The sequence below is a fragment of the Hyperolius riggenbachi genome, chromosome 1 (assembly GCF_040937935.1).
Source record: "Hyperolius riggenbachi isolate aHypRig1 chromosome 1, aHypRig1.pri, whole genome shotgun sequence".
NCBI lineage: Eukaryota > Metazoa > Chordata > Amphibia > Anura > Hyperoliidae > Hyperolius > Hyperolius riggenbachi.
Window position 1 is genome coordinate 530,459,488 of NC_090646.1, and position 17,151 is coordinate 530,476,638.

Consider the following 17,151-nt stretch of genomic DNA (forward strand, 5'->3'; position numbering starts at 1 on the left):
TGTCCACTCTTCAGTCAGCAGTTGCTGCCTATGATTTTATTTTAAAGATCATGTTCATGTTCGCCTTTTGTAGTGGATGAGAGAAGCAGAGGCACCACAACGTGGGAAACAGTTAATTCACAATAAATATAAAGAAAATTGGGCAGCTATAGCTGTATTGATTAACCACTTGAGGACCACAGTCTTTCTACCCCTTAAGGACCAGGCACTTTTTTTCCATTCAGACCACTGCAGCTTTCATGGTTTATTGCTCGTTCATACAACCTACCACCTAAATGAATTTTGGCTCCTTTTCTTGTCACTAATAAAGCTTTCTTTTGGTGCTATTTGATTGCTCCTGCGATTTTTACTTTTTATTATATTCATCAAAAAAGACATGAATTTTGGCAAAAAAAATGATTTTTTTAACTTTCTGTGCTGACATTTTTCAAATAAAGTAAAATTTCTGTATACATGCAGCGCGAAAAATGTGGACAAACATGTTTTTGATAAAAAAAAAAAACCCCATTCAGTGTATATTTATTGGTTTGGGTAAAAGTTATAGCGTTTACAAACTATGGTGCAAAAAGTGAATTTTCCCATTTTCAAGCATCTATGACTTTTCTGACCCCCTGTCATGTTTCATGAGGGGCTAGAATTCCAGGATAGTATAAATACCCCCCAAATGACCCCATTTTGGAAAGAAGACATCCCAAAGTATTCACTGAGAGGCATAGTGAGTTCATAGAAGATATTATTTTTTGTCACAAGTAAGCAGGAAAATGACACTTTGTGACAAAAAAAAAAAAAGTTTCCATTTCTGCTAACTTGCGACAAAAAAAATGAAATCTGCCACGGACTCACCATGCCCCTCTCTGAATACCTTGAAGTGTCTACTTTCCAAAATGGGGTCATTTGTGGGGTGTGTTTACTGTCCTGACATTTTGGGGGGTGCTAAATTGTAAGCACCCCTGTAAAGCCTAAAGGTGCTCATTGGACTTTGGACCCCTTAGCGCAGTTAGGCTGCAAAAAAGTGCCACACATGTGGTATTGCCATACTCAGTAGAAGTACTATAATGTGTTTTGGGGTGTATTTTTACACATACCCATGCTGGGTGGGAGAAATATCTCTGTAAATGACAATGTTTTCATTTTTTTTACACACAATTGTCCATTTACAGAGTTATTTCTCCCACCCAGCATGGGTATGTGTAAAAATACACCACAAAACACATTATACTACTTCTCCTGAGTACGGCGATACCACATGTGTGGCACTTTTTTGCACCCTAACTGCGCTAAAGGGCCCAAAGTCCAATGAGTACCTTTAGGATTTCACAGGTCATTTTGCGACATTTGGTTTCAAGACTACTCCTCATGGTTTAGGGCCCCTAAAATGCCAGGGCAGTATAGGAACCCCACAAATGACCCCATTTTAGACAGAAGACACCCCAAGGTATTCCGTTAGGAGTATGGTGAGTTCATAGAAGATTTTATTTTTTGTCACAAGTTAGCGGAACATGACACTTTGTGAAAAAAAACAATTAAAATCAATTTCCGCTAACTTGTGACAAAAAAATAAAAACTTCTATGAACTCACCATACTCCTAACGGAATACCTTTGGGTGTCTTCTTTCTAAAATGGGGTCATTTGTGGGGTTCATATACTGCCCTGGCATTTTAGGGGCCCTAAACCATGAGGAGTAGTCTGGAAATCAAATTCCGCAAAATGACCTGTGAAATCCTAAAGGTACTCATTGGACTTTGGGCCCTTTAGCGCAGTTAGGGTGCAAAAAAGTGCCACACATGTGGTATCGCCGTACTCGGGAGAAGTAGTACAATGTGTTTTGGGGTGTATTTTTACACATACCCATGCTGGGCGGGAGAAATAACTCTGTAAATGGACAATTGTGTGTAAAAAAATCAAAAGATTTTCATTTACAGAGGTATTTCTCCCACCCAGCATGGGTATGTGTAAAAATACACCCCAAAACACATTATACTACTTCTCCCGAGTACGGCAATACCACATGTGTGGCACTTTTTTGCACCCTAACTGCGCTAAAGGGCCCAAAGTCCAATGAGTACCTTTAGGATTTTACAGGTCATTTTTGTTTCAAGACTACTCCTCACGGTTTAGGGCCCCTAAAATGCCAGGGCAGTATAGGAACCCCACTAATGACCCCATTTTACAAAGTAGACACCCCAAGGTATTCCGTTAGGAGTATGGTGAGTTCATAGAAGATTTTATTTTTTGCCACAAGTTAGCGGAAATTGATTTGAATTGTTTTTCTTCACAAAGTGTCATATTCCGCTAACTTGTGACAAAAAAAAAAATCTTCTATGAACTCACCATACTCCTAACGGAATACCTTTGGGTGTCTCCTTTCTAGAATGGGGTCATTTGTGGGGTTCCTATACTGCCCTGGCATTTTAGGGGCCCTAAACCGTGAGGAGTAGTCTTGAAACCAAATGTCGCAAAATTACCTGTGAAATCCTAAAGGTACTCATTGGACTTTGGGCCCCTTAGCGCACTTAGGGTGTAAAAAAGTGCCACACATGTGGTACCGCCGTACTCAGGAGAAGTAGTATAATGTGTTTTGTGGTGTATTTTTACACATACCCATGCTGGGTGGTAGAAATATCTCTGTACATGACAATTGTTTGTTTTTGTTTTACACACAATTGTCCATTTACAGAGAGATTTCTCCCACCCAGCATGGGTATGTGTAAAAATACACCCCAAAACACATTATACTACTTCTCCTGAGTACGGCGATACCACATGTGTGACACTTTTTTTGCAGCCTAGGTGCGCTAAGGGGCCCAACGTCCTATTCACAGGTCATTTTGAGCCATTTGTTTTCTAGACTACTCCTCACGGTTTAGGGCCCCTAAAATGCCAGGGCAGTATAGGAACCCCACAAGTGACCCCATTTTAGAAAGAAGACACCCCAAGGTATTCCGTTAGGTGTATGGCGAGGTCATAGAAGATTTTATTTTTAGTCACAAGTTAGTGAAAAATGACACTTTGTGAAAAAAACCCAATAAAAATCAATTTCCGCTAACTTTTGACAAAAAATAAAATCTTCTATGAACTCGTCATACACCTAACAGAATACCTTTGGGTGTCTTCTTTCTAAAATGGGGTCATTTGTGGGGTTCATATACTGCCCTGGCATTTTAGGGGCCCTAAACCATGAGGAGTAGTCTGGAAATCAAATTCCGCAAAATGACCTGTGAAATCCTAAAGGTACTCATTGGACTTTGGGCCCTTTAGCGCAGTTAGGGTGCAAAAAAGTGCCACACATGTGGTATCGCCGTACTCGGGAGAAGTAGTACAATGTGTTTTGGGGTGTATTTTTACACATACCCATGCTGGGCGGGAGAAATAACTCTGTAAATGGACAATTGTGTGTAAAAAAATCAAAAGATTTTCATTTACAGAGGTATTTCTCCCACCCAGCATGGGTATGTGTAAAAATACACCCCAAAACACATTATACTACTTCTCCCGAGTACGGCAATACCACATGTGTGGCACTTTTTTGCACCCTAACTGCGCTAAAGGGCCCAAAGTCCAATGAGTACCTTTAGGATTTTACAGGTCATTTTTGTTTCAAGACTACTCCTCACGGTTTAGGGCCCCTAAAATGCCAGGGCAGTATAGGAACCCCACTAATGACCCCATTTTACAAAGTAGACACCCCAAGGTATTCCGTTAGGAGTATGGTGAGTTCATAGAAGATTTTATTTTTTGCCACAAGTTAGCGGAAATTGATTTGAATTGTTTTTCTTCACAAAGTGTCATATTCCGCTAACTTGTGACAAAAAAAAAAATCTTCTATGAACTCACCATACTCCTAACGGAATACCTTTGGGTGTCTCCTTTCTAGAATGGGGTCATTTGTGGGGTTCCTATACTGCCCTGGCATTTTAGGGGCCCTAAACCGTGAGGAGTAGTCTTGAAACCAAATGTCGCAAAATTACCTGTGAAATCCTAAAGGTACTCATTGGACTTTGGGCCCCTTAGCGCACTTAGGGTGTAAAAAAGTGCCACACATGTGGTACCGCCGTACTCAGGAGAAGTAGTATAATGTGTTTTGTGGTGTATTTTTACACATACCCATGCTGGGTGGTAGAAATATCTCTGTACATGACAATTGTTTGTTTTTGTTTTACACACAATTGTCCATTTACAGAGAGATTTCTCCCACCCAGCATGGGTATGTGTAAAAATACACCCCAAAACACATTATACTACTTCTCCTGAGTACGGCGATACCACATGTGTGACACTTTTTTTGCAGCCTAGGTGCGCTAAGGGGCCCAACGTCCTATTCACAGGTCATTTTGAGCCATTTGTTTTCTAGACTACTCCTCACGGTTTAGGGCCCCTAAAATGCCAGGGCAGTATAGGAACCCCACAAGTGACCCCATTTTAGAAAGAAGACACCCCAAGGTATTCCGTTAGGTGTATGGCGAGGTCATAGAAGATTTTATTTTTAGTCACAAGTTAGTGAAAAATGACACTTTGTGAAAAAAACCCAATAAAAATCAATTTCCGCTAACTTTTGACAAAAAATAAAATCTTCTATGAACTCGTCATACACCTAACAGAATACCTTGGGGTGTCTTTTTTCTAAAATGGGGTCACTTGTGGGGTTCCTATACCGCCCTGGCATTTTACGGGCCCAAAACCGTGAGTAGTCTGGAAACCAAATGTCTCAAAATGACTGTTCAGGGGTATAAGCATCTGCAAATTTTGATGACAGGTGGTCTATGAGGGGCTGAATTTTCTGGAACCGGTCATAAGCAGGGTGGCTTTTTAGATGACCGGTTGTATTGGGCCTGATCTGATGGATAGGAGTGCTAGGGGGGTGACAGGAGGTGATTGATGGGTGTCTCAGGGGGTGATTAGAGGGGAAAATAGATGCACTCAATGCACTGGGGAGGCGATCGGAAGGGGGTCTGAGGGGGATCTGAGGGTTTGGCCGAGTGATCAGGAGCCCACACGGGGCAAATTAGGGCCTGATCTGATGGGTAGGTGTGCTAGGGGGTGACAGGAGGTGATTGATGGGTGTCTCAAGGTGTGATTAGTGGGGGGAATAGATGCAAGTAATGCAATGGCGAGGTGATTAGGGCTGGGGTCTGAGGGTGTGGGCGGGGGATTGGGTGCCCTAGGGGCAGATGGGGGTCTAATCTGATGGGTAGCAGTGACAGGGGGTGATTGATGGGTAATTAGTGGGTGTTTAGAGGAGAGAACATATGCAATGCACTTGGGAGGTGATCTGACTGCGGGTCTGCAGGCGATCGGATGGTGTGGGTGGGTGATCAGATTGCCCGCAAGGGGCAGGTTAGGGACTGATTGATGGGTGGCAGTGACAGGGGGTGATTGATGGGTGGCAGTGACAGGGGCTGATTGATGGGTGGCAGTGACAGGGGGTGACAGGGGGTGATTGATGGGTGATAGGTGATTGGCAGGTGATTGACAGGTGATCAGTGGGTTATTACAGGGAAGAACAGATGTAATTAATGCACTGGTGAATTGATAAGGGGGGGTCAGAGGGCAATCTGAGCGTGTTGGCGGGTGATTGGGTGCCCGCAAGGGGCAGATTAGGGTCTGATCTGATAGGTAAAAGTGACAGGAGGTGATAGGGGGTGATTGATGGGTAATTAGTGGGTGTTTAGAGGAGAGAATAGATGTAAACAATGGATTTGGGAAGTGATCTGATGTCGGATCTGCGGGCGATCTATTGGTGTGGGTGGGTGATCAGATTGCCCGCAAGGGGCAGGTTAGGGGCTGATTGATGGGTGGCAGTGACAGGAGGTGACAGGGGGTGATTGATGGGTGATAGGTGATTGGCAGGTGATTGACAGGTGATCAGTGGGTTATTACAGGGAAGAACAGATGTAATTAATGCACTGGCGAATTGATAAGGGGGGGTCAGAGGGCAATCTGAGCGTGTGGGCGGGTGATTGGGTGCCCGCAAGGGGCAGATTAGGGTCTGATCTGATAGGTAACAGTGACAGGTGGTGATAGGGGGTGATTGATGGGTAATTAGTGGGTGTTTAGAGGAGAGAATAGATGTAAACAATGGATTTGGGAGGTGATCTGATGTCGGATCTGCGGGCGATCTATTGGTGTGGGTGGGTGATCAGATTGCCCGCAAGGGGCAGGTTAGGGGCTGATTGATTGGTGGCAGTGACAGGGGGTGATTGATGAGTGATAGGTGATTGGCAGGTGATTGACAGGTGATCAGTGGGTTATTACAGGGAAGAACAGATGTAATTAATGCACTGGCGAATTGATAAGGGGGGGGTCAGAGGGCAATCTGAGCGTGTTGGCGGGTGATTGGGTGCCCGCAAGGGGCAGATTAGGGTCTGATCTGGTAGGTAAAAGTGACAGGTGGTGATAGGGGGTGATTGATGGGTGATTGATGAGTAATTAGTGGGTGTTTAGAGGAGAGAATAGATGTAAACAATGGATTTGGGAGGTGATCTGATGTCGGATCTGCGGGCGATCTATTGGTGTGGGTGGGTGATCAGATTGCCCGCAAGGGGCAGGTTAGGGGCTGATTGTTGGGTGGCAGTGACAGGGGGTGATTGATGGGTGATTGATGGATGATTGATGGGTGATTGACAGGTGATTGACAGGTTATCAGGGGGGATAGATGCATACAGTACACAGGGGGGGGGTCTGGGGGGGGGTCCTGGGGAGAATCTGAGGGGTGGGGGGGTGATCAGGAGGGGGCAGGGGGCAGGGGGGGGAATAAAAATTAATTAGCATTGACAGATAGTGACAGGGAGTGATTGATGGGTTATTAGGGGGGTGATTGGGTGCAAACAGGGGTCTGGGTGGTGGGCAGGGGGGGGGTCTGAGGGGTGCTGTGGGCGATCAGTGGGCGGGGGGGGGGCAGATCAGTGTGTTTGGGTGCAGACTAGGGTGGCTGCAGCCTGCCCTGGTGGTCCCTCGGACACTGGGACCACCAGGGCAGGAGGCAGCCTGTATAATACACTTTGTATACATTACAAAGTGTATTATACACTTTGTAGCGGCGATCGCGGGGTTAACATCCCGCCGGCGCTTCCGTATGGCCGGCGGGATGTTACGGCGGGTGGGCGGAGCCAGTTGCCGGGGGAAGCGCGCGTCATCAATGACGCGATCGCTCCCCCGGCGTAGCAAAAGGACGCACCTCCTTAAGGCGTATTGCGGTCCTTAGGGGATCCACTTTGCCGCCGCCCATGGGCTGTGGGCGGTCGGCAAGTGGTTAAGATGGCCGTAGACAAGATGTGTCGTTTATATGTGGTAGTATTTGGGAAATACTCAATGGACCATTTTGAAACCACCATCCTTCTCAAGATGTGCTACTTAAGAAGCATTTCTCTCCTTTCATCACAATTTATTTTAAGCCTTAAAAAAACAGACAATAAAACACACACACATATACACACACACATACACATACACACAGCAGATCTAGTAATTGCTAGCTCAGTGCTGCCCTGCAATACTTACTACTTCCTACAGCCGGTTTTCCTACTGTAGTGGTGTTTTTGGCCTTCCCTCCTCCTGGGCACTTGCCTGCTCTTTGAAGCTACGACCATGGTACTGCTTTGTACCCACTAAGAGCCACTAGTCTGCCTTCAGCATTGCTCTATATGGGTATTAGGATAATTGGACCTAGGTACCGTATATACTCGCATACAAGCCGAATTTTTGACCCCCAAAAAGTGGGTCAAAAGTTGGGGGTCGGCTTGTATGTGAGTTGTGGTCCACCCCCCCCCCCCCCCCCCCGTCTGGGCACCCTCCACCCTGCGGCCGGCGCTGCTTTTACCTTAGCCGGCGCTGCTTCTTCTATTCCCCTCCTCTCCGGCTCTGTAATTCACAGCAGCGCTCTCCACGGTGGCTGCAGTAGAGAGAGCGCGGTTCCCATAGTAACCGCCGCTACAGAAAGCCGAGCTCTCTACTCCTTCCTGCCTCATCTCAGCAGCCGCCGTGAAGAGCGCTGCTGTGAATTACGGAGCCGGAGAGGAGGGGAATAGAAGAAGTGGCGCCGGCTAAGGTAAAAGCAGCGGTGACCGTGGGGGGTGGCACTACTTTCCTATACTGGGCACTATACTAGCTATACTGGGGCACTTTACTAGTCATACTGGGCACTATACTAGCTATATTGGGGCACTATACTAGCTATACTGGGCACTATACTAGCTATACTGGACACTACCTATCTATACTGGGCACTATACTAGCTATACTGGGCACTATACTAGTGATACTGGGCACTATACTAGCTATACTGGGCACTATACTAGCTATACTGGGGCACTACTTACCCATACTGGGGCACTTTACTAGCTATACTGGGCACTATACTAGCTATACTGGTCACTATACTAGCTATACTGGGCACTATACTAGCTATACTGGGGCACTTTACTAGCCATACTGGGCACTATACTAGCTATACTGGGCACTATACTAGCTATACTGGGGCACTATACTAGCTATACTGGGCACTATACTAGCTATACTGGTCACTATACTAGCTATACTGGGCACTATACTAGCTCTACTGGGGCACTTTACTAGCCATACTGGGCACTATACTAGCTATACTGGGCACTATACTAGCTATACTGGGCACTATACTAGCTATACTGGGGCACTATACTAGCTATACTGGGCACTACCTACCTATACTGGGCACTATACTAGCTATACTGGGCACTATACTAGCGATACTGGGCACTATACTAGCTATACTGGGCACTATACTAGCTATACTGGGGCACTACCTACCTATACTGGGCACTACCTACCTATACTGGGCACTATACTAGCTATACTGGTCACTATACTAGCTATACTGGGCACTATACTAGCTATACTGGGGCACTATACTAGCTATACTGGGGCACTATACTAGCTACACTGGGGCACTTTAGTAGCTATACTGGGCACTATACTAGCTATACTGGGCATTATACTAGCTATACTGGGGCACTACCTGCCCATACTGGGCACTATACTAGCCATACTGGGCACTATACTAGCTATACTGGGCACTTTACTAGCTATACTGGGATACACTAGGGGAATAAGGCGGCCAGCATTTCCTACCCCCGGCTTATATGGGGGTCAATCATTTTTTACTGTTTTTTCAGGTAAAAGTGTGTGTGTGTGTGGGGGGGGTCGGCTTATATGCGGGCCGGCTTATATGCGAGTATATACGGTATTAGTGGCAGGAACCTAGCTCTGACGAAAATATAGGCACATGGGCGAGGAAAGAGATTTCACAACCCTCTACTAATTGTAATATACTGTGGAGAGCAGTGTATACTGCAGGGCAACACTAAGCTAGTCAACACTAGCCCTGCTGTGTGGTTTTTATATTTAACAAGTTTACATGGACTTTAACCGTGTTTGCTCATCCAAGCCACTGAGGCGTATTTAGAAATCTGTTGGTTGACAGGTTTGCTTTTGAATACTTGATGTGAGACTCTACGATCAACAAATCTCACATGCCCATGGTCACTGTTGCAAAGTAGGCTATCTGCTTTTAGGCCATGTAGCATAGGAAGGCTAGTGCTGTCCAGTGACTTGACCAGGCACCAATACAGTTTAGGAAACAATTAGCGATCTAGAAAAGTATATTGTTGGTAGTATTGCATTATAAATTATAGCACATTGAGCTTCAGCTTTGGTCACTGATGCATAAACATCAATAGATCTTCTCTATAAAAGCAGAGATCTTTATAATTGGTTGAACTTCAACAACTGTGTTCATTTTTCATATCTTTACAGTGTGAAGAATTAACACAGTCGTATTCCTATATGTAGTAAACCAAATCAGCAGTTAATATGACTGCTTGACTATGTGATTTACGGTGTTCACTCCATGGTCAGACTGCCCTGCTCTCATTCATTTTGTCAGCTTATTCATAATAATGAATTTATGATTATTTATTGAGGTGTAAATACAACCTCTTGTGATTTACTGCTCTTTGCCTTCCCATTTCTATTTTTTCTTTTATTGCATGCATTTATAACTATTACGTCATTCAATTATGAACTTCAGTTTATGATGCATTGCTTACAATCTCTTGAGTTTGACAAATGTATGATTTAATCTTTAACCACTTCGGGACCAGCACCCTCTGCCCCCTTAAGGACCAGAGGGTGCTGGTCCAGTAAACCGCCGCTTCCCGACGAATCGCCGCAATAATCCGTCGCCTCCGCCGGTCACGCCACTCTGTCCCCGCCACAGGCTGCTCACTCTGCCTCCTCTATGACGGCAGAGCGCTGTGCGCCGGTCAGGAGCCGCTTTCATTGGCTCCTGACCCTGTCACTCCATGTAAGCCAATGGGAACGGCTTACAGTAAAGACAGGGCTTGGAGGCAATGAAAACGGCTCCTGCACGACTTACAGTGCTCTGCCGTCATAGAGGCGGCAGGGCAGCTGATTTCCGCGCAGACCGAGCGGGGACAGCGGAAGAGACGGGTGGGGGTGCACGGTGAATGGGACGTAGAGTTTACGTCTGGTCAGAACCGCAGCGCCCCCTGCCCGCCGTAGATTTATACTGCGGCGGTCCGCAGGTAGTTAAACCAAGTGCTTCCTAAGTACATACTATTTTTTTGTAGTTGATGTTAAAGAGGAATTTTAACCAAGGATTGAATTTCATTCCAATTGGTAGCTGATACCCCCTTTCCCCAAAGAAATCTTTACCTTTTCTCAAATAGATAATCGGGGTAGTCTGTATGTCTGAAAATTGTGGTGAAACCACTCCTACAGTGTGATGTCATGTCCATGGTCCTGACAGTTTGCTGTCTGTGAACCTCATTGCACTATGGTAAATAACAGCTTTTTCCAACTGCCAAGCAAGCAATATCTCCCTCTGTGCATAGAACTCTCCGAAACTAAAAATTCTGTACAACTGTGTACTACTGTGCAAGTGGTAAACACTCTGATGCACGGGAGGACAATGGGGGAACGCGACTGACCGGTCTGCGAATGTGTGATGAAACTCGGACAGGCTTTTAGGCTGTATTGCAGGGGACCGGAGCCACCCATGGAGACAGCGAAGGATGAGGGCCTTAAGGGTGCTTATGGAAACCCCAGGTAAGTATGGGACCTGAGACGCTAAAGTGATTCTATACCGACTTGTATTGTTTTTGGCTTTCATTAACTGTATTTAACAGAGAGCAAGACAGAGATAAAAAGGGGAATTTCTTATCAGTGAGGGTCCCACTGTAGTCACTTCCTGTCTGAGTCAGGACTTAGTCAGCCACTTACATACCTGATATTTAACTCTTTCAGGCAGAGAAAGAAAAAAAGGATCACAGCATAGTTATTTGTGTGCTAGGCACTGTACATACACATGTCTATCTCATCATGTCACATGTCACTTCGGGTATCCTTTAAAGATAAGTAGGGTATAAAATATTGAATATTAGCAGTTCAGCTTTTTATCCCCGGCAAATATAAAACATCCACAGTGGCTATTTTGTAGAAAAAGAAAAGAAAACTAAGTTCAATAAAAATCAGAGCCTCTTTACATTCCTATTAATGGCACCTTCATTATGAAGATAACACATTTTACTTGGCTCTTCATACTTTTTTTGACTCATTGAGGATATTCTGACATTATAAAAGATATCTTTAGTCCAATAACTTTGTGGAATATCTTTATGCTTTACCTGACTTTGATCTTTGGCAGTTTTACTAACCCAGCTGCAGTATTGATTGATAACAAAACAAAAGTCCCCCTCAATGAGCTCTGGCAGCACCATGAATGTTTAAGTAGCGACAAGGTTTCAACCACCCTCTATCCAAGCCTGGGTGTGACATCATCCTGGTGTGTGGCCGTACTTACATAATATATACAGCTCGTCTCCTACTTACAAACATTTGAGTTCAAATCATCTCGTGCCTGCAAACAAAGTTGTCCTCATCAGGGGCGTAACAATGGACCATGCAAGGGATGCAGTCTCAGGGGGGGGGGGGCAGAACCCGCAGGGGGCCCCAGGGGGGGAGAATTTTATTTTCTCTGTCCTGAGAGACTGACAACTTAGGGCACAGAGAGAAAAAACTTTCTGCTCTCTGTACAATTATTCTAATAACTGCATCTGCTCAGCCATTAATAAGGAATCATATAAAGTTGTGTAGACAAAGATTTGTAGACAGTCCCTATTCAGTGTACAGCAGGCTCTTGTGTACAACACACAGCCTCCAACCTCTCCACCCCTCCCCAAGTGCTGTGCACTGTAGTGATGCTGGAGAAGGCTTCAGAGCCAGTTCTGCTCTATCAGAGATGGACAGAGTGAGAGTAATAAGCAGGCTGGGAGCACACTCGTCTGTCGGTTTCTTGTATGCGTTTTCTTCAAACTATCGGCTTGAATCACTAAACCGTGATGACTCATATCACGGCTGCACTAGTTTTTTAGTGCGCATTTTCGTGTGCAATCACGAATTTCCACGTGCAATCGAGAATTGCTCCAAAATTTGCGATTGCACGTGAAAACATGTGCAAAAACGGTAGTGCGGTCATGATATGAGTTATCACAGCTTAGTGAATCAAGCCCCATGTGTGTCTGTATATGTGAAAACATGCAGGTTTTATCACAGAAGATAATGTAAATGATAAAGAAAATGTTCCCAGTGCTTCACTGCTGTCTGTTTTTATCTGCATGAGGAAAACACATTCAAGTGTGCACTAGCCAACTGAATAACATTGGTTCTCAGTTTACCTGTGCAGAAAGTGAAGTGGGGGTATCCAAAGTTTTATGGGGAGGGGGAGGGGAGGCAGTGATTTCTAGTTACGTCTCTGGTCCTCATGCACAAAATGTACTGTATTGTTTTTGTTATTACGTATTTTTGTTATTACATGTTACAATATTCTATAAAGCATTGTAAGTTGTTTAACCTCCTTGGCGGTATGAAAAATACCGCCAGGAGGGAGCGCAGCAGTTTTTAAAAAAAAATAAAAATTTTTTAATCATGTAGCGAGCCGAGGGCTCGCTACATGATAGCCGCTGCTGAGCGGCATCCCCCCGCCCGCTTCGATCGCCTTTCGGCGATCTCCGATCAGGAAATCCCGTTCATAGAACGGGATTTCCTGGAGGGCTTCCCCCGTCGCCATGGCGACGGGGCGGGATGACGTCACCGACGTCACTGACGTCGGGACGTCATTGGGAGTCCCGGGCCACCCCTCGGCGCTGCCTGGCACTGATTGGCCAGGCAGCGCTGGGGTCTGGAGGGGGGGGGGGGGGCCCGCGCCGCAGCAGATAGCGGCGATCGGGCAGGGGCCGGCGGCGATCAGAGTGCTGGCGCAGCTAGCAAAGTGCTAGCTGCGTCCAGCAAAACAAAAATTATGAAAATCGGCCCAGCAGGGCCTGAGCGGCACCCTCCGGCGGCTTACCCCGTGTCACACACGGGGTTACCGCCAAGGAGGTTAAAGCATGCTAAAAAAACAAAAGTAAATTATTTTTTCATGTTCCAATATGTATAATGCATGACTCAACTTACAAACATATTCAACTTACAAACAACCTCCCGGAACAGGACCTATTTGTAAGAAAGGGACTGTCTATATTGAAAACACTTTGGGGGACCATTGGAGCTCAGGGGACACTGATCTTTTTTTACTAGAAGCCATCCTTATACTGCAGGGGTCTCAAACTCAATTTTCCTGGAGGCCGTAGGAGGCAAAGTCAGGATGAGGCTGGGCCGCAAAATGGGCATGGTCATGACATCATGTGGGTGGGGCTAACTAATGTAGTTGCATAAAAAAATATGAAGTAAATGCACATCATGACAGACAGCGTTACCCCAGTAAATGCACATAAGAGACAGCGTTACCAGTCCAGGGGAGTGCTCACTCAGTCAAGCAGGCCTGATGGTGGTTGGTGGTGGTGCCTGCTGCTGGTGCTGCTAGGCCGCTCAGCACAGGAGGGCAAAAAAACAATTTGGAAGTTGGCTGGCTACAGGACAGGAGTCAGGAGGACACTCACCCACCTACCCACCGCACCCTGCACCCACCTTGTCTCGTCGGAGTTCCGACTTAAGTTCCGAGTCCTGCCTGCCTCTGCCTGGCTGTCTAGCTGAGCTTCCGGGGGGCTTCAATAGGGGCTAATGATGCGCCAGCCGGAGCTGAAGCCTGGGTAAGCCCCAGCGTGGCGCCGCCCCTGGCTGCAGAGCCCCCAATTCCCCCGGGGGGGGGCAATCTGTCCGGCATTTCCTGGAAGGGGCAGAGCTTTCAGCTTCAGCTCTGCCCCTCCTGACGTCAATCGAGGGCGGATCGCCGCCTCTGCCCGCCCCTCTCACTCTTCCTTCACAGAGGGGTGGGCAGAGGCGGCGATCCCCTGCGATTGACGTCAGGAGGGGCAGAGCTAAAGCTGAAAGCTCTGCCCCTTCCAGGAAATGCAGGCGAATTGCCCCCCGGGGGAATTGGGGGCTCTGTAGCCCTCATTTTGCGGCGGGAACAGGCGGATTAACTATGGGAACACTGAAGCGAACAAAAGTAGTTCGCTTCAGTGTCTTGCCGGCGCGGGCAGCAAATCAATGTAACGAGGGCCGCAAATGGCCCGCGGGCCGCGAGTTTGAGATCCCTGTTATACTGTATTTTCAGTCCAGAAGCCTGTGTTTACACTTTATTTTTATCATTTACCGTATTTACTCGCAAACAAGTCAAAAGTTGGGGGGTCTGCTTGTATGCGAGTCTGGTGGTGGTGGTCCGCGACTAATATGCGGGTCGGCTTATATGCGAGTATATATGGTATTTATTTTTTAAACTCAGATCAGGTCAGCTTTAAAGTTAACCTAAAGGGCAAAGAAATGCCCTAAATGGGTACTTACCTCAGATGAGGCAAGCCTCTGAATAATCCGTCTCATCGAGGAGAACGCGGAAGCCTTCCCTCTATTGAGGAAAGTATCAGACTTAAGATTTTTTTTTTTAAATTGCAGGTTTACTTTAAATAGACGCATAATTATTAAATGATTTATAACAGTTATCAACAATATTCAATTTTATACCTTTTACACAGTGACACATCGTCAACTGAGATCAAAGAAACATTGACTAAAGATGATCAAGTTACTAGCAGAAGCGTCCTGCAAAGGCCAAAAAGGTGAGAACAAGGTTTGATTAGCGTATATCCATGCTGTCATAGAATATTTGTCACTCACTGAAAAAATGTATTGCACAACGAATTCCAACAGTATTGCCGTAGTGTGTCGTACGTTTTTGGTGTAATCATAGGTGTCAGCATCTTCATAGGATTACTTGTGTAGTCACCTGAGCCAACAGGACTGTTTCTTTCATAGATCATGGATAGAAATCCATCTTGGCACTTTGTTAAGACAGGTTATTATGATTCATATTACTGTATTATTTCTGTGCATTTTATATACCACTTGTATTCTGCTCTGTGCATTATAGAGTACAATACATCAGTTAACACACTTTATCTTTGTTTTGTTATTAGTCTAGGGCTCAGGTGTCGAACTCCAGTCCTCGATGGCCATATCCATGCCAGTGTTTAGTATGGACCGAGAAAGAGAGGAATGTGTTCTACCTGATGGACCACACCTTTCCTGATTCAGTCCAATCAATTAATTTGAGCTGTGCCAAAAATTTGTGAGGGCCTTCGGCCCTTGAGGCCTGGAGTTTAACATACCTGGTCTAAAGCCAGTTTGGATTTGTAGAATGGAAGCAGAGCATGTGTGGAGTTAACCCATGCAAGCAATTAAGAAGCATAAAGACACCTTGTGTATATCATCCAGATCAAAACTTGCTTTAGGAGTCTACAGGGCAAAAGTGCTATTCGCTTAGCCACCAGGATGCATACATTGGTGTGATCTGGCTGGCCCCAAATAGCCACAGACAAAAAGGTTTCTTTTAGTTTATTATTAAGGTGGCCAATAATGATCCAATTTCTAGCGAAAAATTATTCGAGCGATCAGAAAATTCTGATCGGAAGTGAAATTGTTCACTACACCATCAACGAACCAATCTCTGCTTCCCATCTATCACAACCAACTGGAAAATCCAAATTTTGGTTCGACGAAAATCTAATCGGATGACTGATTTTATAATCATCTGTAATTGATTGTGCCTATCAATGGAGATTATTTACAGCCAATCCGATCAGAATTTCTGATTGCTCAAATGATTTTTCGCTAGAAATTGACCGTTAGCGGCCACCTTTACTCGTAATTTGTTTGCAAATTATGAAAAGCTCATTGTCAGATCTGGTGCTAAACAGTGTAGACACCTTAGGCTCCCTGCACACTGCAAATCCGTTTTGCGATTCGGAAAAATGGATAAAAAAATGCAGCATGCAGTAAAGATTAAAAATCGGAATCGGATGTAAAAAAACGATTAAAACGCGGAATCAGAATCGGAATTGCATGCAGTGTGCAGGGAGCCTTACACTTGCTGCAGCTATATGGATAGGCAGAGAGGGCTCCAATCCTTGGCTCTATACCAGTGCTTTATTACTAAAAAGGACTACAGCATGGAATGTAGTTAGTGTCTTGGGAGGAGCACCCTTTGCATGCTCATGGTGAACGGCGGAATGGACAGGATGCAATCCTGTTCTACTTCCAGCTACTTCAGGAGCAATGGCTTAACTAAGGAGCTTGGGGCCACAGTTTACGTTTTACATGGGTCCCTAAGCACTCTATTATTATGGATCCCCAAAACCTATCAAATACAGCTTCAGTGTCAGAGAGGTGTATTTAGAGTAAGAAAACATTTTGTTAAGGATTACACTATGCAGTGCACATAAAAAGGTATTTATTTCCAGCACAGCACCAATGAAAAGCTAATAAAATGAATGAAGCAGGGCTCCTAGTCGGGACAACTAGAGGCCCTCTAGTCCAGGGGTCCTAGTGCGTTTGCAAGCTCTGCATCCCCTATTGCTACACCACTCAGAGGTGGCCTTAGAGTACGCGGGGCCTGGGGCGAGTGTCATATGCGGGGCCTAGAGACATATGCTGTGGATACACACGTTGTGGAAGCACACACTCTGTATAGGTTAGATAGGTAGGTGCCTCCAGTATAGGTTAGATAGGTAGGTGCCCCGCAGTATAGATTAGATAGATAGGTGCCTGCAGTATAGATTAGACAGGTAGGTGCCCTGCAGTACAGATTAGATAGGTCGGTAGGT

General features: G+C 45.6%; 1 protein-coding gene across 2 annotated transcripts in view; it reads left to right on the plus strand.

The window, feature by feature from the left end:
* Window positions 1-17,151, plus strand: part of CCDC60 (coiled-coil domain containing 60) — a 236,956-nt gene that overhangs the window by 200,073 nt on the left and 19,732 nt on the right. For both annotated transcript variants that reach the window (XM_068246317.1, XM_068246328.1), the window contains one exon: window positions 15,025-15,108. In XM_068246317.1, coding sequence (XP_068102418.1) covers window positions 15,025-15,108 — 84 coding nt within the window. The remainder of the gene's footprint in view (window positions 1-15,024; window positions 15,109-17,151) is intronic.